At 28.0% G+C, this 27,515-nt stretch overlaps 1 protein-coding gene across 2 annotated transcripts in view; it reads left to right on the forward strand.

Annotated features, from left to right (window-relative positions):
* The window catches only part of LOC129981733 (soluble guanylate cyclase 88E-like), a 283,599-nt gene that overhangs the window by 214,783 nt on the left and 41,301 nt on the right, over positions 1–27,515 (forward strand). For both annotated transcript variants that reach the window (XM_056092694.1, XM_056092695.1), the window contains exons 5-7: positions 8,063–8,147; positions 10,263–10,392; positions 17,275–17,421. In XM_056092694.1, coding sequence (XP_055948669.1) covers positions 8,063–8,147; positions 10,263–10,392; positions 17,275–17,421 — 362 coding nt within the window. The remainder of the gene's footprint in view (positions 1–8,062; positions 8,148–10,262; positions 10,393–17,274; positions 17,422–27,515) is intronic.

Consider the following 27,515-nt stretch of genomic DNA (forward strand, 5'->3'; position numbering starts at 1 on the left):
AACAAAGTATATTTAATTATCAAATTAATTAATTTAATAAGAAAATGTCATTTAATATAAATAATTTAGCTCTTATCGAAACAAAAAACATTTTCCTTAATATTTAATTTCCTTAATTATTAATAATAATTAATTCCTTAATTATTAATTTCCTTAATATTTTAATTTAAGATTTTAAAAAATTTATCTGATTTTGTAAGGCTAAATTTTTGAATTTAGATAGTTAAAGTACTTGCCTTATTTTCTGCTTTGATTAATATTAAATTTATAGTGTAATAAAATCAAAAGGATTTAAACATCGTGTTATATCCTTCATCCAGGATAACTGAAGATAAAAAATTATGCTAAATTTAATCAGAATCGCAATAAAAATGAAATAATGCAATGGGTATTTAAAACTTCTTTCAAAATAATCCATTATATGATTGCAACAAAAAAATAATTCTTGTTCACTTAGAAAATAATTTAAATTATCATAATTGAACAAAATAAAGGTGATTGCTAAATAAGGCTAAATAAATGAAAAAAGAATTTTTCTATTTATATGTAAATGATTCAAAATTTATGTCATATTTTATTTGCATTTTAATCCTAGTAATATTTAAGTCTTGCAACACATTTATTAATTAACATCGAAATGGTAAAATTACCTGAAATAAATAATAATTGTTCATTAATTTGCTAATTTGTTTCATTTTTGACTATGTAAATGCTTTTAATTAAATGATGTAGAAACGTAAGGGTTACTATATTTGGAATATAGAGAAACAAAGATTGTCTGCTTAAAAGTTTATGTTTAATAAAATTCTGTATAAATAGAAAGAGTTTTAATGTTAATTTCATTTGAATTCATGTAATAAAAGTAAAAATAATTTTTCTGACTTTAAGTTATACTGGAGATTTAACGAAAGTTTTTTAAAAGGTAATACAATTTAGTTTAATTGTATTTATTTATTTTCAGATTTTTTTTTATTATTGCTTGACAGTAGATGTTTAGAAATTGCTTCAACTTCACGTTTTAAAATTGTATTTTGTATTGTATATATTTTGTAAACTGTATTGTTCATTACTGTGTATAATCAGTTGCCATTCAATACAACTTCCAATAATTATCGAAATGAAACATCTAAATTATCACGTATTATCCTCATTTTCCTTTTAAGCATTAAAATATTGATTTTTTTTCTCAGATTTGTTATTAATAAACAGAGCTTTATTTTATATTTTTCTTTAGAAGCATTCGATAAGAATATAGTATTTAAATCATTTCAAACTTTTAAATATACATCAGTTTACCATTCAATTTCAAACGTGTCTTCCATAAGGAAATTTAGAATTTTAAAAAAAAAACCATCGAAAAATCATTTCTGGTTTCACTTTTATATGCAAAAGAATGAAATATGCTAGTGGAATGCAACGCTTTGATCCATTTATTATTGTCATTTCTCTAAAATATCATTAATTTATTTTTAAAATTTCAAGCATTAATTTAATTTTGTAAATAGACATGGCAACTTAGGAGAACAAAACCCAAGCAGAACTTAATAGTTAATGTAGAAAAGGATTTTGGAATTGTAAATACATTTTTTTTATTATTTTCTATAAATTCCGATCAAGAATACAAGCATACTTTATCTTTTGAATATTAAATAGCTATTAAAAATGCCAGATATGAAACTAAAATTCAAACGCTGTTTTTAGTTTTCAAACAATTTTTCTAATAATTATAAAAAAATTTCCAGAAATTGAACTTAAAATCCTCAAGTACACTCATGCCTTCTAAACATTTTAAAATACAAGAATATTAAAGAACATTTACATTTTTCTACATTATCTTTGGCAATCAACTTGTTCATCGGGATTAACATTCGCTAAAATTTTTCATTAAATATTTTATACAACTTGACTTTTTCAGCAAAATATTTTTAAGCTACAGTATTCATTTAGCGAGATATTTTTAAGCTTCTCTTTAATTCAGATCGTTCTGTTCGGTTTTCTTCCCGTATTTTCTATAAGTTTCTCTAAAATTTGTTAAAAAAATGGTACTATTTCTATCCTTTTAGCATTGCATCTAATTTTCTAGTCTAAAACTATGTAAAAGTTAGCATTTTTTTCATCTTATTATTCATTATAAATATAAGTTCAATTCTTTTTAGATTCTTCTCAGAATTATATAAATACTAGCCGCCTTTGGCGACCAGCCGGTTCGCCAATCTTAATGTTCGTTTAAATTTTGATAATTAAATAGGTTGAACCGGAGTTTAACCCCCTTCTTCGCCAAGTTGCGATAACGCGCCAAAGCTGGCAATCTTTATTATGCACTATAATTGAACATCTGCTCCTTTGCTTTTGAACATTTCGCAAGGCCGTTGTTGGCGATTTTTAAAAATTGTGCCAAGCAGGGGGTTAAACTCCGGTCGTACCATTAAATATTTTACGCAATTCCAACTTTAATAAATTCTTCAGCAAAATATTTTAAAACTTCAAATTTTGATAGTCATATAATTCACTCATAATATTACAAAGGCCTTCAGTCATAGCGTGATATGTATCTCTCTAATTTTCTGTTACCCCTCGTAGAAATTATGTTTTAAATTAAAGTGTAAATGATTAATCTGCAATTAATATAATAATATTTTTTACTGAAACAAAGCATTTTTTTAATACTATGATTACTGATAATAGAGTCACTGAGCGTTTAAACTCTATGGGCACTAAAGAATATTTTTCTTAATTTATGTAATATCTCAAGAATTTGTTAACAAAAATTTCTCAGATTCATCATGAACAGATCGATTCATTAACAATGTTTCATTTTAAATGCATTAAACACTAAGAAAATAAAATGAATCGTTTAAAATAATCGGTCGAAAACAGGTTTAAAAAACTACTTAAAAAACGATGTACTTAAAACTATAAGCATATACAAAAAAGTATATAACTAACATAAATACAATGTAATTACAAAAGCATGCAACTAACCTAAAAATAATTTAAATCATCCGTTGGTTGTCATGTCAACAGTCAGAACACAATGCGCATGCGTGAATTTTCTTATCCACTTACGTTAACGCAAATGCGTGAATTTTTCTACGCCAGTTGGGGTAACGCTATGCAGATTATACATTTTTAATTTCTTTCATTCTGTGTTATTTTAATTCAAAAGTACTTCAGAATGAATCTGAAACATGGATTAATTAACAATGTTTCATTTTAAATGCATAAAACATTAAGAAAATAAACAGAACCGTTTGAAATAATCTGCCGAAAAATGTTAACCCTAGCCTCATTACTGTTGGGAGAAAAAAATTACTGAAGCCTTACTCATTTGGCAGATTTTTTTGGCGGAAAAGTTGGCGATGGGGAAAATGGAAGGTTTTTTTGGCGGGAAAGTTAGTTTTAAATTAATATTTAAAATTCTAATTAAAATTTCAAAAAATGGGACCCCAGGTGCACATTCCCGACCTCTAAGGTATACATGTACCAAATTTGATAGCTGTATGTCAAATGACCTGGCCTGTCGAGCGCCAACACACACACACACACACACACACATTGAGCTTTATTATAAGTATATAGATATCGTCTGCCTTTCCTGAAATCTGCTTTGCCAATAATAATTTAAGTTTAGAACAAAAGCTTAATTTTGCTATTTAGCACGTTTAGTTATTTTTTGTTTTGTATAACTATCTATAAAAATTTGGATTGTGAAACAAAAATGAAAAAATAGCTGCTACTTTACTAATGACGTTTTTTTAAAATATTTGTTCTTCCAAAATACCTATGTTTTTGTATTATGTTCTGTTATTATGAATTGTATGTTTTTGTATTTAATATTTGTTCAAAATTCTTACATATATTTATATTCTTATTGGAAAATAATCTTGAAATATTGTTTAAATGGATAAAATATTGAAATAACTACATAAAACTGGTTAGAAAAGTCCCAAACGACCTTTAGTAAGTGAAAATCACAAAAATATAGACAGTCGGAAAACTGTTGGAAATTGTAAAAAATTAATAAAAAAATAACAAATGGAGTTTCAACTATGCATTTTTATTTTAAGTGAAAGCACATTCTTATTTTTTTTTTTTTTTCATGCTCGTAATATGCAGATTTGATGATCTAGGGGGTCGTAAATTACTGAAAATGAAAAAGTAGTTTAGAACCCCATATTTAAAAAATTTTTACCCAAATATATTACTTGAAGGAAAATAAAAGCTTGAAAATGTAAGGAATTTTATATTCTATGATATAAGTGTGTGGTGTGAGAACTGGGGAGTTTTAAAGATATTCAAGAAAAACTAAAATGGGAACCAGAAAACATAGCTGCAGTATCAGTATCGATGTTCGCAGAGAGCGTTGTCAAATTCGGAAGATAAATTCAGAGCAAAGATAGTAGGCATTAAGTAGATGAAAAATTACCAGAAAACATAGGGCCGCTGGTAACAGAGGAGCGTTCGAACTCCACCGATTTAAATCGCAAATCGGTGGAGTTCGAACGCTGGGGGCTTGATGCCATATAGAAAGATGCACACTATTCAACGAGAGTTTTATTTTCTGATGAAGTCTACTTTACAAGAGAAGGTGTCTTCAACACGCACAATGCGAATATTTCGTCATTCGAAAATTTCCACATCATTTTCTCGTCGAACGTACAACACAAGTTTGACATTAACATATGAGCGGAGTCTTCTATTTTGACCATATCTTCTGCCCGAACGCCTCAGAGGCACAAAGTACCTTCTTTTTTTTTTTTTTTTTTTTTTGCAGCACGTTCTTCCGGATTTACTGCAAGAAGCACCAACAATTGTACCCCAGAACATTTGGTTAATGCATGATGAAGCACCACCACATTTTAATTACATTCGTGAAATCTGACTTGTTATTTGTGAATGAAGTTTAACGACCATGAATTCTGCACTGCTCATTAATGAATACTTGCTCTCTGCTTTTATTTTTCTCGAACGCATGAAAAAATTTACATTCTTCTCGGCTTCTTTTCGCTTACCTTGTTTCTAATCCTCGCTTTCATAGGGCCATAATCTCCGCCAGACTTATCGTCTTTTCGACGTCTGTTTTTTGTGATTTTCACTGAATAAATGTGACCTGCGACCTTATGCTTTCTGGTGATTTTTCATCTACTTAATGCTTTCTATTCTCGCTCTAAATTTATCTATCAAATTTGACAACGCTCTCTGCGAACATCGGTACTGATGTTGCAGCGACGTTTTTTGGTTCCCATTTTAGTTTTTCTTGAATATTTTTTAAACTCCCCAGTTCTCACACTACACGGTTATATCAAATTATAGAATATAAAATTCCTTATATTCTCAAGCTTTTATTTTGCTACAAGTTTTAATATTTTTGCAAATATGAGTCCTAACTGCTTTTTCGTTTTTAGTAATTCATGTCCCCCTAGATCATCCAATCCGCATGTTACTAACATGAAAAAACTTTTAAGAATGTCCTTTCACTTAAAAAAAATCATAGATAAAACACCATTTGTTTTTGTTTTTTATTAATTTTTTACAGTTTCCAACAGTTCTCCGACTCTATATTTTTGAGATTTTTTAACGTCGTTTGGGACCCCATGTTGTATGGTGATCCTTTATCCCCTTAATGAGGCACACACTCACATAACCATCTTCATTATTAATAAAGATCTTTTAAAATAAAAATGGAAATTTTTCTAATTTTTCGATTTCTAAGCGAAACGCAAAATAAACAAAAGAACTTTTTTTTATTTAATCTTTGCATTTAAAATAATTGTTAGTTACTTTCCAACGTAGATATGAATCTCGAATACAAATTTATCTTCTTAAGAAATAGAAATAATTCATTCTTTACTTAATTTTTCTTTAAGTATGAAGTTTCGATTCGAGGCAACATTTTCCTGAACAAAATATTAAACATGTTCATTAATTATTTCCTAATAACGTCGAAATATTTTTTACTCCCTCCAACATTGGAAGCATCATATCGGGAGCTCTGTGATTATTAACAACATCAAGTTCATTTGAAAGAAAACGTTTTGATAATCTCTTTATTGCTTTAGATCATAAAACTAATTTCATAACTGAAAAGTAATTTGATCAGATCGGGGAAATGAAAAGGTAGAATGCTACTTTTCTATTTTTTTACCATGAAAGATTTTTCCTTGCATCATGGGATTTAATATCCCCGGTTACCACTTTCCAAAACGAGTTGGCAAGATGTATTTTTACGTAATTAATAAGAGGCTCTTAGTAAATGTTGATTAATAAATGATCATCTTGTCGTCACAACAAAATTTTTATACACCCACGTCTCAAATTAATACCAACCATTTATATATCTGTACAAAATTGCTATTATAATTGACAGCCTGCATAAATAAAGCTGAAACATCAATTATTTTTATTCTATATAAATCAAACTACTAATTTGATTTTCTTTAGTTTCTTTTTCCTTACAAATACTGCGAAGTAAGAATATTTTAATAACAATTAGATAATTATTATCCGTAATAATTAGATAATTAATTTCTTATTAATTAAAAACTTATGTTCCTTAGATCCAGTGAAGTGCTGAGCTAGGAAATAATATGTCTGCCCTTAAGGCTTACTTAATGAATGAAATTCAAGATATCCAACAGGCTGAAAAAAAAAGATATTTAAATAAAATTTATTTTACCTTATTAATGCCCATTGATGCTCAAAAATAATTCTTTAATTTGAAAACTTTTTTCATGTTTTCTGTTACCAAAATAAATTGATACTTGATATTTGATTTGGTATAATTGGTATAATATCAATACTTGACTATTTGATTTTGATGATTCGTAGCGATTGAAATTCAACTTGAAAAATTCAAAATGACTGCCTTCGCGTTTTATGATGTAAACACATATTTGAATTCTACTAACAATGTTTATCTAAATTCTTATTCTTAAAAAGTTATTAATAACCTATATAAAAATTAACTTTATGGTTTTTTTAAAATCATTTAGGAACGTTCTATAATTTTTAGTAGAAACTATGAAATATTATTTTTTGTGGAAATAGATTTTTCTCATTTTATTTTAAAATAAAGTCATAGAATATAAAAGATATTGCATTTTATAATCTGTTACATTAAAAATAAGTTGTCTATTATTTGTTACAGTTTATTTGTTTAAATATTTTTTTGCATTTTTTATAACACACGTTGGCATGCCAATAAGTCCTAATATTATAAATAAATTTTTACTTTCTGGCGTTTAGGTTTAAAATAAGTAGCTTTCAAAATATAATTTGGCATATGATAACCTTAACCTTAATAATGAATATATATAAAAAATTTATTACATTATGGATATTTCAAGTTTTAATTACAAATATTAATATAAGAAAAGTTTTAAAGTAGGTTTTTAATGACAATTAATTAAATAGCTAATTTTTTGTTAGTGAAAAACATAAAAATAATTTCATTGCGAGCAGTCTTTACACCAAAACTGTGAATGTTTCTCAAATTTATTTTAAATCTGTATCAAATTTATTTGTTTTCAAATTTAATTATTCAAGTATGTATCAAATTTAATTGTTTTCTATATATGCAGCAATATACTATAACTATTATAAAAAACTTAACTATTTTTTTAATATTACATTTTACCGAATTCGCAATAGTAGCATTACATTTATAATTATCAAAGTTGTATCTGAAACGTTCTATTAGACATCTTTTCATTCATTCATCATTTTACCTTAGTTTCTTGAGAGCTATCTCTATAATGCATGCTTTACAGTGACTAAGAATATGAATAAGATGAGAATATGATAAGAAACACTTCAAATATTTATTATTTCACTTTCTGTTTAGGAATTCAGGATTTGCTTCAAATTTAATTTTAAATCTGTAATCTTTTAAAACTGTCCGCATTCCTTAAGTAGCTCTTTTGAAATGTGTTACTTAGTCTCATATCAAAGTAAAAATCATAAAATATAAATCAAAGGAAATATTTTTTTATTTGAATGATTGAAAATACTTTAATCATGCATAGTGCCCATAAAATAACTGATAGTAACTATTTATTTTCAGAACTTGAAGACAAACTGCTTCATCTAAAAGGGCAAATGATGTATATGGAAGAATGGAGAAGCATGGTTTACTTGGGAACTCCTGTGTAAGTAAAAGCATTGCAAACTTCCATCTTTCATATCTGTATTCATACAGATACTAATTTGCACTTTGCCATTAGCGATTCTAAGTTTGAAACATCTTTTAGTATTTGTTTCCTCTACTGATACACTATGATTTGATCAAACATCTGAGTGTAGTTCGTATTTATCCCTTTTTCGCAGAATTTTAAAATGGCATTTTACATATTGTCATAATGGAAATTTTATTGATTATTTTGACTTGCATTGCAACTTTCATCCATTAAAGATGAATGATGTTCTATTTAGAAGGATACAGAATGTAGATTGATTGAATTTGGTAATGGAAGATTTGTCATTTTCAGATAAGAAGAGTTTAATATGTATCTGAAAACTGATCCTTATGAAAATAATTTTTTAATTTTTATATTCATATGTTCTGAAAATGCATAAAAGTTTAATATTTTTTTATTGTTTAAAGATATTTCATATCTATTCCTATGCAATTTAATATTAAAAAAATGAATTTATTATTATTATTATTATTAAAGGAAAATATTAATTAGGTTGGCATATTACACACAATATATTTTCATTAAATAAAATAAAAAAGAATAAATAAAGTGTTTGATGTATTTTAATATTTACATAGTCTCAAAAAAATCTGATAGAAAAGAGATACCTATAAGAATTCACTAGAATAATTAGCTATAGAGCAGACATTGCCTTTACCTTTTCATAAATATATTCCACATTAGTACTGTCAAACATTTAATCAGTCATATCACTGACTCTCCAACCCACCCAAAGGTACACGAATAATAAACACTGAATGACCGAACCGCCGCTACTACAACACTGGCGGGAATTGTGGTTGAGTCCTCACCGGCCACGATACAACCCTTCCCTAAGGAAGTACGTCTCGTCATCGATGGGAGGAGCCAGACCCCCTACCTTTTCGTGTATCCTCCAGACTGCCGAGAACCAACCCCCATGCCGGAAGCTTCTCATTCTCATTTCGAGGTGCCCCCAGGGGGATCAAACATTTAATAAAACAAATGCACAGTTCTTTGGTAATTCCAAAAAAATGAGGCCAAATTTTTTAATGATAATTTTTTTTTATGATCGCCTTTTTTTTTTTTTTTTTTTTTTTTGTGCAATATGAAGGGAAAAAAAATCAAAAACTTTCATTTACACCGCAATTGCTTTTGATCAGAATATTATTTCAAATATGGGTCTCATCCTAGCATAAACTAAAACTTTAAGGTTTAATGAAGATCGAATCTTAGCGTTGTAACTGAAACAAAACTTCAAGAAACATGCTTCAATATTTTTTATAATGATTTTCCATTTAGAGTATTACTATTGATAATGAAATCAATCTTTGTTTCGTTGAAAAAAAATTGTGAAAAATCTTTTCTAGCTTATGAAAATTATTATTCAATTTTGCAAATAGTAAGACTTCTTTAGTACATTGCACAAGACAGCTGCAAAACGATACAATATGGAATCTATGCGGGAAATAGAATACACTGTTTTCTTTACTTGATTAATATAATTGTAAGGGTCATCAGTTTAGTAATTTTTCCATTATTAATTTAATATATTATTACATTTATAATATTATACATTATAAATAAATTTTTAAATATTTTTAATCACATTTTTAAATTGATTGAACCTTCACTTAATATTAATTATATCATTTAGTAACAATTTTATAAAATCATCACCATAAATACATTATATTTTTGTCCTATTTATTACAACATATAGAAATTAAAGGGATCATGGCGATAGTCATTTTTCGTTTTTCTTTCTTCTGCGGTAAGTTTTCATAGAAATACTTTCTTCTAATTTGACTTTAAAAATAATTGTTATATATATTTATTTGAAAATAATTAAGCTACGTTTTATTATCCAACATGGGGGTCATCTCAGATATAGGACTGAAAAGTTATTGGTACATTGGTTGGTATAGATTCTAATTAAAATTTTTGAAACTTAAGTAATTTTTGAAAAGCTATTTAATGGAAAACATTGGAGTTATTGAAGTTATTTTATCAAGTCTTTTAAACTGTAATGCTTGAAATGTTTAATATTTTAGGTTAATAATAATCTTTTTAATTTTATTTCTCTAGGATGCGAGATCTGGATGCTATGGTTCATACAGGATTGTATATAAATGATTTGAGCATGCATGATTTCAGTCGAGACATGGTACTTGCAGGACAGCAACAATCTGCGGAATTAAAGCTTGCACTAGATCAGGTTTGTAACTTATAATTATCTTTATCTCCATTGTATGATGATTCTTTGACCTTTATTTATATGGTACCACATCATCGGTTTTTTTAATCTCCCTCTTCTCGGGAAAAAAAATGGCTTTATCTCTTTCTTATTCCTATCAACAAGCTACAAATGTTGTTCGTTTCGATATCCCGAGACTACCACTTTTTGATGCTTCTACCTGGCTAAGGGGTGAAACGTAGCAGAATCGGTTTTTTCTTTTTTTAATCTCCCTCTTCTAGGCAAAAAAAATGGTTTTATCTCTTTCTTATTCCTATCAACAAGCTACAAATGTTGTTCGTTTCGATATCCCGAGACTACCACTTTTTGATGATTCTACCTGGCTAAGGGGTGAAACGTAGCAGAATGAGTGCATTTCCGAAATTCTTCTCTATTTATTGACGTTAATTTCCTTCTCATTTTATACTTCTTCGTTCAGCTTTTTTCCACATATGTTAGTGAATGTGTTAGTGTTAGAGTTGTGTCATTTCTGATTGTACTATTCTATTTTAACTCAAAATTGCGTATTGATTGCTTATATCGCTAGTTCACGTGGCTAAAAAGTTTTTAAGATGGTCACAAAGAATATTTTACATAACGTTAAATGTGACCGAAATATTTACCATTGTTAATTTCAAAATGTTATAAAAAATTTAATAACAAAAAAAAGTGTTTTAGCATAAAAAAAAAATATTGTTATTTTGTTGAAAAATGAGTTATCAAATTTTATGAACAAAACTCTTTCATTTATTCATCAGAATTTGATTTTTAGGGCCCTAACAGTAAATAAAAATTGTTCTAAATATTTTACTATGAATTAGAATCTTTTTCACTCAATATTACGAGTTATCCACAAATGTTCACTTTTTAAGCCCGCGAATAATTCGAGTTCATTTTATAGTTAAATGTAAGCAACTCATCTTTTCATTTTTCTTCTCATCCCTATTTTGATTAGATAAACGCATCTTGATGCATACGCCAAAGCGCGGAGGGTTTTCGAATCCATGAATGAACGGTATTGCCTTTTATTTTCCTGCGCCTATTTTTGTTAACTATGCCGATTTTAAAAATTAAAATATAAAGTAACACAAATAAGTAAATACTTATAGTTAAATGTAAACATCTCCCCTTTTCCTTTTTCCTCTCGGCCCTATTTTGACTAAATACATGCATCCTGACGCATGCGCGAAAGCGAAGAGGGTTTGATTCCTTGAATGAACAGTATCGTTTTTTTATTCCCTGTGCCTATTTTTGTTAAGTATGTATCGGTTTTTAAAAATTAATATTAAAATGTGAAATAACGCAAATAAGCGAAAATTTATCAGATAGTCAATAGTCGATTAACAAATGAAAAAAAAGAGTAAGAAGGTTTTTAGATTTTTTAATGAGATAATATATAGACGATATTTCCTGAATAGACACCTGATATTTCCAAAATCGTCCACATTTTCTTTTAAAAACTTATCTATTGAAATATTATATTAATTCAGACAATGGATTAAGAAATCGGGACACCATTAGGCTTTCAGTTGATCAACCTCCAGCAGACGTCTCCCATTTTTTAGGAGTATATTAACTAGTTAAGAGTGTTTGACCTATGCACATCAAAATCTTCATTTTGGAGTGATCGATGTATAATTTTTTGTCGAATAAAAATAATATTTAATTCACTATATTATGATTTTGCAACCATTTGTATTGAGTTCGGCGTATACATGCGTCATTGCTTGACTTTAAAAAGATGGACTGAAGGGACTTTAAAAGGTAAATTCTGTAGTTAATTAATTAAAATATCTGGTCGTTCCAAATTCATGAAGTCATTCCAAATTATAATACCAAGAATATGAGTCAACGATTCCAAAGACACTTCTACAGAAATCACCTACAGAGCTACGTAGCATTAAATGTGCGAAAAATAGCTAAATAATGAAGTAATGAATTATATATATATAACGTCTACTTGACTTAGTTTTAGCCTATTAATTGACAAATTTGGTAAATTGCTGCAGAGACCACATACTAAAAATCTGAAACATAATTTAGTTTCGAGCAAACATGGAAATAAAAATGCACAGAAAAAAATTAAATACAAAACAATTTAGACTATCACAAAAGTAATAATGATATAAAAATACTGCTGAAAATAATTAAGTATTTTTTATAGTAGTATCTTGCAGAAACAGGAAATAGATATTATGCAATTTAATGAACTGAGTGAAATCTAATGCATTAAATCAGAATCGAGAGCTAATATTCCAATTCCGCTTATATTAAACTGACTGTACATTAAATAATGTCAAACTAAGCAACATTTTATTTCCATTTCAGAAAAAAGAAAAAGAAAAACTTATTTCTCGCCGAATTAAAACACGCTTTCCCTCAGGCAACTTTCCATGACCAGATAGACTCAATACGTCAATGAAGATGTAATCTCCCGAAAATGCTTTTAACTACCGCATAACAAACCGACATTAACATTAAATACGCAGCGCAGTAACCTGTGCAGTCGCCTTTATTCGGTCGCCCGAATCTTAATTAACTGTCACCGTCATTCCGTGATGCATAACAATTGTGGATCCTAAGTAGCTTATGTAAATTACACCCCGAAAGTGCACTGTGCAAATTAAAAGACTTTCCTGCGAAATCTTTAAAGAAACCAAAAACTTATCCATCATGTTTGCTCTTCATTTTCTATGCACCGGTTGCGAGAGAGAAAGCTCGTCAAAAGAGCTTGTTATGCTGTGAAGCTGTCTTGCTGTGAGCGTTAATTGACTGCAAATTGCTCTCTGTGTCCTGTCCAACAATTGCTCGGTGGGAGGAGGGGATGTCTTGGAGAGCGCAATTGATTTTTCTTCTTTTCTGCGGGGGTTTGAAGAAATTAGTGAGGGAACCAGGAGATATTTATCTTTCCTACTGTTTGTTATGTAAATTAAAAAGATCATAGCAGTAGTTTGATTAATGGGTATGTTTAAATGAGACATTTGAGCAGACTGTTTTCATAAACACCATAATGATATTTGTTTAAACTTTTCCAGTTACAATTATTATTTTTAACTAAGAAAGATGTAAAATATGGAAAAAATAACTTAATGTATAGAATTATTAATTTATTCTAGGTTAAAGAATTACATCCAGATTATTAAATTAAAATTATTATTTATAAATTAGTTAATGGCGACTAGTTGGTTTGATGGGAATAACTATTATTAAAAATTTCAATTTAATACTTTGTATAAAGGGATTTTAAGCAAAATATTTTTTAAATTCTAAATTATGATGGATATGTGCTATTCATGCTATTTTAGAAGCCTTTTACCATTCTTTTCATTTTGGCGTGTATTTCTCAAATTTTCTGTGTGTATCTTTATATATTCAAATGTGTCAATAATATTTTTTCACATTTGTTCAAATTTTCAATAATATTTAAAAATGAGTGCATCTTAAAAAATTTTCATCAATTCTTCCTTTTGAAGTTAAACGTTAGTTTTAACTGTAACAACATTTTAAAACTTATTAAATTCATATCTGGTATTGTAACTTAATTAATATGAAACCAGAGAGAGCTATCCCTCCAAAACATTCTCGCATATTTTCAAATGATGATGTTATCACAGATCGCGAATTGCATGAATTTGACGTACAGCAATTGTTGTTACTTTTCAATAAATCTCAGCATGGTTCTTGAAGACAGCACATTTATTAGACATTGAAAACGAAAAGAAAAAAACACATGTATTGACGATTACGCACACAGCATCGTGTTAAGCAGTTCGCGGGAGGAATGGCGCTGGAACGAAGCAGAAGCGTAATCACACAAATATTCCTGCGCTAGAAAAATAGTCCGCTCGCTTCATCCCAACAGTAATTATGAGATATTAACCTTTGGGCTGAATTTACTATTTTTAATGAGTCTATTGTATGATGCTTGGCGAGTTTTTGGCGTTTAATCCCCAGAAAACGGTTAATAGGATGTGGAAATCGACTTTTTTTACGCGTATTTCTCAAAAGATTGAAACAAAAAAGGGACACAAAACTACATTTATAATCACAAAATCATACCAAATTTGATGTATTCAAGCCTCACATTTTTGAGTTATCGCGTTTGCATATTTCTGAAAGTACAGGACAAACGATTAACCCCTTGTTGGATTTGGCTCAAACTTTACAGGGTGTCTGTCTACATTATAAATGTTAAGTCTATGCATCGAATTTTATATATCAAGTTCTCTTCGATTTGTAATTATGCTGCTAACTTTCATTCCAACAGCTGGGCTGACAGACTTACTCTGAACAGAACTTGCCCAAAATTTGACAGAAATCTACAAATTTGGTGTAAAGCCTGTTTACTAACTTTCATCTTTTTAGATCAACGCGTTTTACAGTCATCTTTGACATAGACAGAGATAAAGTCTTTTTTTTTAGAAATGTTATTTTTCGAATTCAGAGACGTCTAAAATTTAAAATATTTGTCAAATTTCAAGTCCGAATTTTTCGATGAATACCATATTTTATCTATACTTTGAAAACGGGAAAGTAAAAATAATCTCCAAATCTTGATCACCAACAAAGTCAATATTCAAACAACAATGAAAGCGATTTGATTTCCATTTCAACAAAGAAATATATTGTTATAGAATAGGTTTAGATTATTTTTTAAAAGTTGACTTAAAATAGAAAAAATAAAGAATATACCACAAAAAAATTTGTATCACTGAAAAAACAATTGCATGAATTTTGGATGAACTCAAATATTTATTTAGCTTTTAAAGCTGTTTTAATTATTTTTTAAAATCTTTTGAAAAATATAAAAACATGATATGGCCAAATAATATTCATTATTTGACTTAAAAGCGTTTAAATCGGATTAAACTGACAGCTACACTGTTAAGTCTGGCTTTTAATATGTTGAACAGCTATAAACTACTGGCTTTAACCGGCGTCTATTAAACTACATTGAATTATTCTGTTATTGTTTCTTATGGCACTTGCCACGGACAAGCCCGCTGTTACGAAGACAGCGATTTTAAGCCGGAGGGGGAGCGTCTCTTGTTTTTATAGTAGGGCCAAGAGTACGACTTTGCTACTCACGCATCACTCATTCGCTTGCACAACCCCTTTTTTACAGGAGGGCACATTCACACATAGAACAATCATGCACAAACCGGGACTCGAACCAGGGACGACCAAATCAGGGGAAGACGCGCTACCCCTATGCCAGTACGCCGGCTTGAATTATTCTAAACATTTCTTTTAACTTTTGTGCTTTAATATAACAGAATTAAAATGTATATTTAAATCTGATAAGCTCTTTTAAATCCTGATTTATTGAATTTCAGAGATTATGAAGTAAGAAAATAGTTTATAAATAGTTAATGGTTTTATATTTTTCAACGCTTATGAATTAATTAAACGTAGAAAATTTATGATAACTAAAGTGCAATAATTCTGCTTCTAACAAAAGCCTCCATAATAACAAATTTGTTCTTTATTTACTGAAGTTTTGTTCGGGAAAAGACAGAACAGACGAAAAAAATGTTAATCTGTTTTTACTGATAGGTAGTCTCAACTTGAATCCTTCTCAAAGAAAGTAACTCGCGCGAATCGGTCATTTCTACATAGAATAATGACGCTGTGAGTTGTCTTTTGTTAAATTTTGTTTGCTTTGTATTTTACGTCAGATATTGGTTAGAGCTCCTTTTACTTTTTCAACAAAACAAAGAAGAATCATCGTCATTTTATGAATACTTATAGCTGCATTATCTTTATTTAATGCGAATTCCTTTTATATTCATGATTTTTACATTCTCATATACCTCACATGGCTAGTATAGGGGAAGTATGATAATCTTCAAAAAATTCGGACTCGTGATTTTGACGAATCTCCACCTTCCTGATCTCCTCGAGTTAGAAAAACACATTTTTGGCATTATGTTTGTCTTCTGTGACAAGGATACCTCAAAAATGCTTTGAGCTGGTTATATGAAATTTAGTATATGATATTTGTACCAAATGTGTCGATTTCTATCAAATTTTGAATAAAATTAGTTCAGAGGAAGTCCGTCTGTCCGGTTGTTCGAGTATAAATTAACACGATGATTTCAAAGCGAAGAGAACTAGATACATAAAATTCGGTGCACAGATTTAACATATATAGTATACACACATGTCAAATGTTGAACCAAATCCATTTATGGGTTGACTGTTTGTCGGTTTATACTTTCAGAAACAAATAAATGCAACAATTCAAAAAGTCAATGGCTCAAATATATCAAATTTGGTATGAGATTTCGCAACTACAAGTGTAGTTTTGTATAAAATTTGGCTTGAAAAATGTGCCTAAAGCACAAATTCCATTTTAGGATACTATTAATGTATGCCAGGCATTAATTGCAAATTAACTCGCTAAAACTGACATGATGGATTCATTAAAAATGCTAAATTCCTGCCAAAAATTAATATTTTATAACTATTATAAGCTAATGCCATATAAGGCGTTCTTTGATATGACAAGTTTAATAGAGACTATGCGAGAAAGTTTTGAAGCGACCACTCCTGCTGGTTTTAATAGTGAAAAAATTTCGATAGGCTTAAAAATAAAAAAAATGGGTAAAAATTTTTGTTTAGAATAGCTGGAACTTTAAAATAGTCGTTTTTTGAGAAGATTTAATAAGAAAAAATAGCACTAGATATACTAACTCCTTTTCCTTCTGTGAGAATATTTTTTTAAACAAGCTTTGATGAAACATTGAATAGCAAAACTCACGTTTATTTAAGAACTTGCAGTGAAGTTGACTCCTTATTCAATATGAATTTTACATTTTATGAAGTAGTTTTTATCACTAAGTATAATTTTTCTTCTTCCAGGAGCTCCAAAAGAGCAAGCAACTGGAGGAATCCATGAGAAAACTGGACATCGAAATGCGCCGGACGGACGAGTTGCTTTACCAAATGATTCCGAAGCAAGTAGCTGACAGATTGAGAAAAGGCGAAGCGGCGGTAGAAACATGTCAGGTATTTAATATCTTTCATGGTTGTAATTAATAAAGATTTATTTTCAATTGAATCCCAGTTATCCTAATTCAATGACGCGAATTTTCAGTTATCCAAATCATTTGGTGGTGGGGGGAGGCAACGAAATGTCAAAATTAGGAAAATCATAATGTGAATACTATCAGCCAATGAAATGGTGTAGCACCAGGGGCATAGATATCCTGGGTGCCCGTCTTGGTTAGTGTCGTGAAAGCAAAACATTAGAGCATCTATATCACCTTTAATAGCTGATTCTTGTAAAAGAACGAAATTATAATACCACGTACTAAACAATCTTTGCTTTTGCTAAGCACTGATTACCACTGGAGGAAAAAAAATTAATCTTATCATACCATAGAAACCAGTTATTCTCATGACTATATTTTTAAAAACTAAAATAAGGTAAAAAAAAAAAAAAACGATGTTGTTCATTTCTAATCTCAATACATATGCTTGTATGTAGTGAATCTTCATAGAAAATTTAATTTGTAATTAATTGTCCTTTTTTATATAAATCTTATGATATTTACATTTTTCTGCAACTGGTTTTTGTTAAATTATTTATGAATATTTTTCTGCACTCATAATTCCTGAAATTTATCCACTCATCTTCATATACGTATTTTTAGATCTCTGCTTATTTCGGTATTTGTGTTCGAAAACAGAGGATGTGATTGTATGTAATCTGAAGATTGTATGTAATTTGAAAAATCAAAAGGGAAGAATATTCATTTAGAAGGAAATCTGTCTTTTCTTTTTTTTTTTTTACTTTCACATATACGAAGTATAGAGTAAGTATAGTAATCATAAAAAAATCGAACCCGTGATTTTGAGGTATTTCCACCTTTCTGGGACCTTTCTGAGATTTAAGAATATATTTTTGGAACATATCCGTCTGTTTGTCTGTGACAAAGATAACTCTAAAACACTATGAGCTAGATGGATGAGAATTGCCATACAGGTGTTACATCACATTTGCTACTTTCTATCAAATTTTGAGCAAAATTCGTTCTAAGGAAGTTTGTCTGTCCATTTGTTTGAATATAAGTTTATACGATTATTAAAAAACAAAGAGAGCTAGATGGATTAAACTAGGTACACACATTTAACATATATTGTGAAAATACTTATAAATTTTTGAGCAAAATCCAATGGCGGGTTGATCGTCTGTCCGTCTATATTTCTAGAAACGTGTAAACGCACTAACTTAAAAACGCAATGGGTTAAATATATTAAATTTTATATGTGATTTTGTGACTTCAAGTATAGCTTTATATCAATTTTTTAATAATAAAATCATTGGTTAATAGTGTGTTGTACTGTGAACTTTCAGCTTGATAAAACACATCTGACAAAAGCGTAACATATGACATTCGTATCACCTGATGATGCATGAGTTCATTGTATGGGTTTCAGTAATCCAGATGTTTGCACAAAGGATATTGTGCCTTACCATACGAATCTTGATGAACAAACCAACCTATGGAATAGAGTTAAAAATATGATCTTTACTAGAATGTCTTCCTGAAAGAATCTATTTAAAAATATCTTGGATCCATACTTGTAAAGGTGAATTTACAAATCCCAATTCAGTTGTGATTTACTAAGTATGTGAATTAATCAAATACTAGTGCAGAAAATTTACGGAGTGTCCATGTAATATTTCATCGGAGCTTTTTATTTCTTATTCTAATGTTGCAGTATCCATTCAAATGGAGTTATATCAATATAACATTTATTTCTATTAAAAATAGAATGTTCTTTTCTTTTATTTGAATGTTTTATCATTTTAGTTTCTCTTTTGCGAAATTCACAAAGAGAAAGCATTTTAATAGTCAAAATAATATAAACTATTTTGACAAATTTTTTCATCTCAGAATCTGAAAGATATATTCTCCGTATTATATCTATCTGTAACCATAATAAACCTAAAACTCTTTGAATTAGAAGGATCAAATTTTATATATAGACTTACAACCAAATTTGTAAATTCATATTATATTTTGAACCAATCCTTTCTGAGAAGATCTGCCTTCCGACTATTCAAGTACAAATGAATTCAGTAACGACAAAATGTTAGTAGTAGTTTTTCAAAATATAGATTTTTATTACAAGTATTTTCTGCCAAATCTTTCAAAGTTCTGACCGTCAGTCAGATTATCTTGTTTATGCAAGAGCAATAGTTCAAAAATGTAATGATTTAATTAAATCATATTATGTAATTTAAATCATATTCGAAATTTGATGTAGTTCTGCACCAAATTTCGATATCAATCAGTCAGAAAAAAGTGCTTAAAATTCATATTCGAATTTTGCGCATTTGTGTATTAGCCGGATGCCAAGAGTGAGTTACCAAGGACCGCACAATAAATTACATAAAAATGCAAGATCCGCGCCTAAGATCTATATTTCGTAACTATTGTTCGCCAATTCCATGCAAAACATTGCTTAGAAATGCCGAAGGTTCACAATTTTATACGGGAGAAGATAAAATTTTTATTAATAAGTGTGCGAGAAATGTTTGATGAGACCACTTCTCAGATTTTTAACTGTAAAAGGAATTTTTACAGGAAAGATTTTAGATACCATCAGATTATTTCTTAATTTTTGTTAATATATATAGTGACAACTCTCATTTAACTGCTTAAAACAAGAAAATATCGACTATTGCCTGTTATTTTAATACTATTTCAGTCATTAACAATGAGATTTAAAAATATATGATTGCAATTGTAAGCGTTGATGTAAATGTAACTGAACTTTTTATTAAAACTTTCAGATTTTTAAATGCAATTTGTTGTTGCATTTTCTGGAATTTTAATCAAATTAATAGGTCAAGTTTTCAAACATATCGCAATTATACTTTTATTTAAGAATGAATGCATACACAACACACAAAACAAAAGAAAATACATTCCCAGATTTAAGAATAAATCCGTAAAGTGACACAAAGGATATAAAAAAAAGTATTAGCTAATACTATTTGCAATAATTATATTCATAATAATTTGCAATAATTATATTCATAATAATTTGCAATAATTATATTTCACAAATTTAATTTACTTTTCTTTCAATGTTAAGAGTGTTTTTAAATATACTAAACATTCACATATTATTGACATTACTTCCTTAATAACTTTCGTTCATTAATGTATTATGTGAGTTGATGTCACAGAAAAAATTGTAGAAGTAATACAACGTAGGGGAAAGTAACACTTTAATACCCAAAAACATCAAAAAACGCCGCTCTCTATTTAAAACTGTTCTTTTCCCAGAATCTTTTTTCCGAAGTTTACAAAAAAGTGTAAGCTGTTTAATGTTCACTAAGTTAATAAGTGTTTTCACGTCTAAAGCTTATCCACACAGCGCGTAGATAAAAAAAAAAAAATCTTCAAAAAGTAGTAATTTTCTAGAGGCAGCAACCTAATAAATGAAAGTGTTTTTTAGATTAGTAAGTATTGGATTTTGTTGTTGCTATTTTTACACCTATCTTTTTTAATACTGTCAGAGGAATTTTTGGACGAGTTAAAGTCAGAAAAAAAAATGGTTACAGTAAATGGAAAATCTGCTGCATTCGAAGCTTAAATTAATATTCGATGATCATTTTGCTTAAAATGCATAGTATATTCATGGGAATCTGTTATGTGATGTTTCGATAGTTTATTACTTTTTCATATGCTAGACTTGTGCCAAGGGAATAAATAACTTGCGAACATCATATTTTTTTAATATGCCTAACTTGGTTTAAAGTCAATATTTGAGACAAATAAAAAATAACTCAATTTTCAAATCTGTAAATTAGCAGCTTGTCAGTTTTTCAAACAGTGAAATACCTGGAGGATTATATATCATTGAATTAAAGCAACAGATTTTTATGAAAATTAAAATTTCGTAATTAATTCTCCGTATAATTGCGATTACATATTTAAAGGTAGGAATACATCTAACAAAAATGAATTTAAAAAACCTTATTCTACTGATTTTTTTTTTATTTTTATACATTCTACTAATTAAATGTAAAATTATAACTCCGTGTTCTAAATATTGTGGAATTTTGAAATTAATTTTTCTCATACCTGTTGTTAGATGGCGCCACACATCTGGAATCAAAATGCGATTAGATTAACGGTAAATTGATAATTAATTACAAAAATATTTGAATGATTTATTGCATAGAAAACTCATAAATATACAAAATTTCGAAATTTTAGTACATAAGGAAATGAATAGAAATTAATAACAAAAGTCCATGTTAAAAAATCGTCGCTTCGTGAAAACAAACATGATATTCAAAGATGGTAGAATAATCGCCATTTTATCATATTGTAAATACTGATAATTAAGTGTCCCAGAAAACTGTTAAACAAACATTTATATAAATGGAATAAACACAATTTGGGAGAAGAAAAAAACATTTTTCAGTACAAATTTGTTAGTGCATTAAAAATTTGAATTTTTATTTAAATTATTTTCCGGTTTTAAATCCTTAATTTAGGACACTTATAATATTACAGGCTTTTTTAATAATTTTTTGAAGTTCACAATTAGATGGGATCGTTAACATAGATTCAAAATTTTAACTCATGTTGTAGAACTGATAATAAAATTCTGATAATTAACTTATGAAAATAATAAATATAATATTGTGTTGAATTCGTAATATTGCTTCCTTACTTAGTTAGTTTTGTGATAAGGAAGAGTGTTTTATAGATAGTTCTAATGGATATACAATGATTTCCGGGTTAATGATCGCCGGTCTTGGCGACAAAATTGGCGATAAAATAAATTTCCTCGAAACAATTCGAATTTCAGAGATTTCTTCATTAAGACTCGAGTTTGACATTTGTTCTGAAACATTTGATACGGAGGCTATAAAAGCCGGAAAAAAGTAGTGGTATGAAATCTCTCTTTGGATTATTGATCAATAACGAGTTCAATCTGAGCATTTTGCAATTTTACGGTTACTAAATAGAAATTTGCTGTTGCGTTTATTCATTAGAGATTTTCCATTTGTATGCTGTTGCTTACTGCAAGTACTATTTTTTGTGCACTTTGACTGTACTTTCTTGGTTAAGCATAATTAACCGTTATAGCACTTGTTAGACTTTTCTACCTTACACTCACCAGATGAACTTTTCCGTAAAAACAATTATTGGGAATGTATAACGTATAGAGCTATATAAATGAAGATTGGCAACACACCTTTTAAATATTATCCGGTCAAATTTTTTCTACCTAGCTCTTTGCTTTTGGTAGTTATTGAATTAACTTGTTCTTGAGCAATCAGACAGACAGACTTCCTGTGAATGAATTTTGTTCAATATTTGATAAAAATCTACAAACTTGGTCGTAATTCTATATACCAAATTACAGCCGTTTAGCACAAAGAGGTTCTATTTTATAGTGTTCACAGACAGAAAGACATCGTGCCAAAAATGGAAAACTTTGCAAGGGGGAGAATAGTTAAAATTTCGATTTCGAATTTTTTTGACAGTACTGTTTCTTGTGCCTGTATACTTCGTAGAAGAGAAAGTAATAATATTGTATATAATGAGTTGGATTATCTATATAAAATTTTGGATGTAATAAGTAAAAGAGAAAAGAGTCAGATTGTATATTCAATTATATTTACCAAATTACAAAACAAAGCAGAAAAACATATAATTTGTGATAATATTGGAGAGAATCGGAAAGAGAAACTCCTTCACCCCTTTTATTTTCAAGCTAAAGGTGATATTTTTTATTTTATAACAATAGAAAAAAATTCAAATAAAAGCTAGTAACAACTAATTGACTAATCAAGAATTAAGTAAAAAAATTTTAATAAAGTAGATCTTCTAAGCTATTTTATATTCATTTAAAATTTCAGTTCAGTAAAATTTATTATATTTTGATTCGTGTACCTAATTCTGTTATGACTACAGATTATAAAATAATCCATTCGCGCTATTTTAGAGTTTTACAAATAACTTTCTATTTTTTCAAATAGACGAAACAGATTTAAATCCTTTATATTTTATTCAACAATAGCAATTCAATTTTCATAGTGAAGTACATCCAAAAAATGTATTAAGTCTTATTCTAAATATTTTAATTTGTAAACATGTGAAAATAAAGTTGCTCTGCAAGAAATAAAACAAATGCACTTTAATGTGAAAAGTTCTATGAAAGAAAAAAAAAGTATTGCGTAACAAATAAGCTTTCCTCTTATTTCAAAGATTTCCTGGGGCAAGAGCTAGTATTTCTTTTTGGAAATGTTAGATTTTTTTTAAAAATTATTTTCTCTCAGGATTTGTCTGGAACTGTTCCTTCTATAATGTTATTTTTCAGAAAAGGAAAACGTCTAAATTCAAGATATTTTATTTAAATTTAAGTCGATGATGCCGAAATTTAGAAATAAGAATATCTCTAAACTTTCAATTGAATATCAAATGGAACTGGAGAAAGTATATTTTATATTCATAGACTTTACATTAAATATTTCTGAATAACAAAAAGTAGTTTTATGAAACTTAAAAATACATAGTGTAATATAAATACATGTAATTATATGATTTTTGAACTGTATTTAAATGGGGATGTTTTTATTATACATAGAATAACAAAAATACATATAATTATATGATTTTTGAACTATTTTTAAATGGGTGATGTTTAGTCATAAAAATGGAAAATTTTAAACGTTAATGATGATGCCTAACCAATGGTTCTCTACAATCCACTGATTTGTTTGCTATAAAGAATAATTTAGTTTCGAATATTATATGAAAAGTACTAAAACTTAAATCTTCTGATTTTTGAAAAAGCGCGTTTTAGTAATATATACTGTTTATGTGCACAAATATTAAACAAAATTGTTTTGCAATGGCTATTTATTTTAACGTGTAAATAAAAGTTTTAGTTTTAGAAATAGGTTGGTTTTGCTATATTTTCTAACTTATTTTAATTCTGTAATATTCTAAGATAAAATTCTTGAAAAATATAAAGCATTAACAGAAAAATAATTAATATTTTTGACAGATGAAAAAGTTATTGAAAAACCTACTTTATTTTGAAAGTATTTAAATGCATACAAACCAAAATGTAATATCTTGAAAAAAATTAAGCAAACAAGTAAAAAAATAAAGGAACATTTATTGGCAATATGATGAAAAAGTAATTAGTTACAGAAAAATCCGGAAGATGCACGTGCTTTATTTCTTTTAATTGCATCTTTCTGTAATGTGTATCTATAAAGCGAGATTCTTGGCGTTCTTTTTTTATGTTATCTTTCAAAATAAAACAGATTAGTGTTTAATTTATTTCTTCGTAACAATATTATATGCTTGAATATACAGGTTTGTGTGCGATTTATTTTTAGATGCACAATAAGATAGATAAAATTCTATTAAATCCTGCATCAATCTCCTGAAGTAATAAAGAATGGTTCCTGAAAAGTTTATTTTAATTTTTGAGCTCAATTTATAAATGATATATTCTAAAATATGTAATTAATATCTATATACGAAGAAGAAATATTTTAGTAAATGCAGTTTTATTTGAAGTTTTTCAGTCTTTTATATAAATACTTCAATCCACTCAGCTGAATGAATCGATTAAATTTCTGCCTTCGAAACTTATCAATTACGATATCTTTTGGTTCGATGAATAAACCTGAAAATTTAGCATTCATTTCGGTGAAACCATTTGTTGAAGAAAAAAATTAAAGGAAAATAATTATTAACGCTTTCTTCCAACATCATAAATATTAATTCAAATCTGCATTGTGACTCATCAAAGTAATTGTAAACGTCAGCAGAACGTTGATAGAATCGAAAATTCGATCAAATCTTAGTAAATAACATGTTATTTACTCATCAGTTTAATTTAAACAAATATTTGACTTCCTGTTCCGACAGAAATCATAATTGTCTTAACATTTTGATGCCTAACAGTGTTCTGTTATAATTGGATTTCAATTGTTTCATTACAAAAATGCTTATTTTATATTTTTTTTTCTCTATGCCTACAGGAAATAGTATTATAGGAATAAAAGATGGCAAATTAATAGTTAACTGTAATTTTATCATTTATTTAACTGTATTTCATTTAGAAAAATAATTAAATTTACCTATTCTGCCTGATTTTGTTTCCATAATTTATATCAAACTCGCTATTTATTCGAAATTAATTGTTCTCCGTTGCTTCTATTTATAAAAGATTCCACTGATCCACAATTTTTTTTTCAACGCTTAAAAACCAGATATTTTAAATTTTCTTTTTATCCAAATTTGATTAATCTATTCATCCTTACTTTACAACTACTTTATTTAATAAGGTACCACATGAAGAATTAATGAAAATATCCACATTTATTCTATCACATTTCAAAAGTTCTCATGCCATTTCTTTCATCAAATTCCATTTTAAATATTTCAAGCAGTTAAGTTATCTCGGCGAAAATTTCGTAATTGCATGGTTCATAAAAAACATTTTATTCTTGTATTTAGTTTCACTTAATGCTGCTTTGAAAAACATTCAAAATTGAATGTGAAAAATCATTTAAGAACGCTTCGTTTTTGTTGCTTTTATATACATACATATATATATATATATATAATATATATTCCTATGATATAAGATGATCATTAAATTCCTTTTTAAGTCCATTAAATTCAAAACGGCGTCCCGTTTAGCCAGGTAAGTAGGATGTATCTATAGTAAAGTGACTTTGTTGAATTCATTGATACAGGATCAAAATAAGGAATTTATAAAAATAAGTACAAAAATAAAAGATATCGGCTAACAAGTACAATTTGAAAAATGTAGGCTATACCATCATAAATCGTAGGAAAAAATTTCATGGAGTTATCTGTAAAATTGGTGGAGATATTTGGAATTAAAATTATAAATATTCATGATTTGAATATGGATTCATCTTAAAATTAAAAAATGTATCCTCCGATACTATTATACAGTTTTTTCAAAACATTATAATAATAATAAATAATACTGATAAAATAATAATAATAATAATAAGCGTACTTGGAGGGAAGTGGAAATTGAGGATACATTTTTCAATTTTCATGCATTCATTCTCTGCCAATTACCCATGTTATCTTTCATTTTAATTCCTTTTATGGAGCGAGTTCATAACTTAAAAATTAAGTATCTTTACATTATACTCTATACAGCTCAATTCTTTCCTGTGAAATAAATGCATTTTCCAAAATTCAAGTATAGCCTGTACTTTTTTTAATAATCTTATATTTTATGCTAAACGCATAAATACTGTCTGTTTATTTAAAAATATATTTAATATATATATTTTCCCACCTTTGCTGTCTAGTTTTCTTTTAACCTATGCTTTATCTAAATTCATATTTTTATTTTGAGGTTAAAATATCATGAATTCATAAAATTAAATCCTATGGTTTAACTGAAAGAGTCATGTAGATTTTATTTTGACAAAATTTCTTGTTATTTTTATCACTATCAATATTTACTGAATCGCCTTCAGCAAAAATCTCTCAGTGCACTTATTTTAATCCATTGTAAACACCCATTTTTGTTCGGCATTGATATTTATGGATTTCATATGATTTCCTTCTTTTTTATGTATCTAATAAAGTTTATTCAATGCTACTTTCAAAGCCACTTAACAAGCTTTCTCTGTCTACAGTCGATATCTTTTATGTTTTGTGAAAAAAAAACTTGAATAAAAACAAAAAGATATCACATTTCCACGATCATTATCTTCGTTTTTAATATGATGCTGAAATTTCTAAACTATCTTAAAAATCATCCTCAAACACGGAATGAAAATATAAAACTCAGAAATCGTTCTGTGTTTTATATCTTCTTTTGTTTAATGACGCATTTGAATTTGAATTTTATAATAATCATTGAACAATGTGCCTTAATTTAACAAATGAAACAAATTTTATAAGTAAAAACAATAATGTCATTAATTTAGAAATAGATATATTGTGCATAATCAATTTAGCATTCAAAATGCGATTAAATTTAAAATAAATGTATCAAATGAGTTCTGCATTGAGAAAATTGTAAATATATTAGTACTTAAGCATATG

This window comes from Argiope bruennichi, chromosome 8 (assembly GCF_947563725.1).
Source record: "Argiope bruennichi chromosome 8, qqArgBrue1.1, whole genome shotgun sequence".
Taxonomy (NCBI): domain Eukaryota; kingdom Metazoa; phylum Arthropoda; class Arachnida; order Araneae; family Araneidae; genus Argiope; species Argiope bruennichi.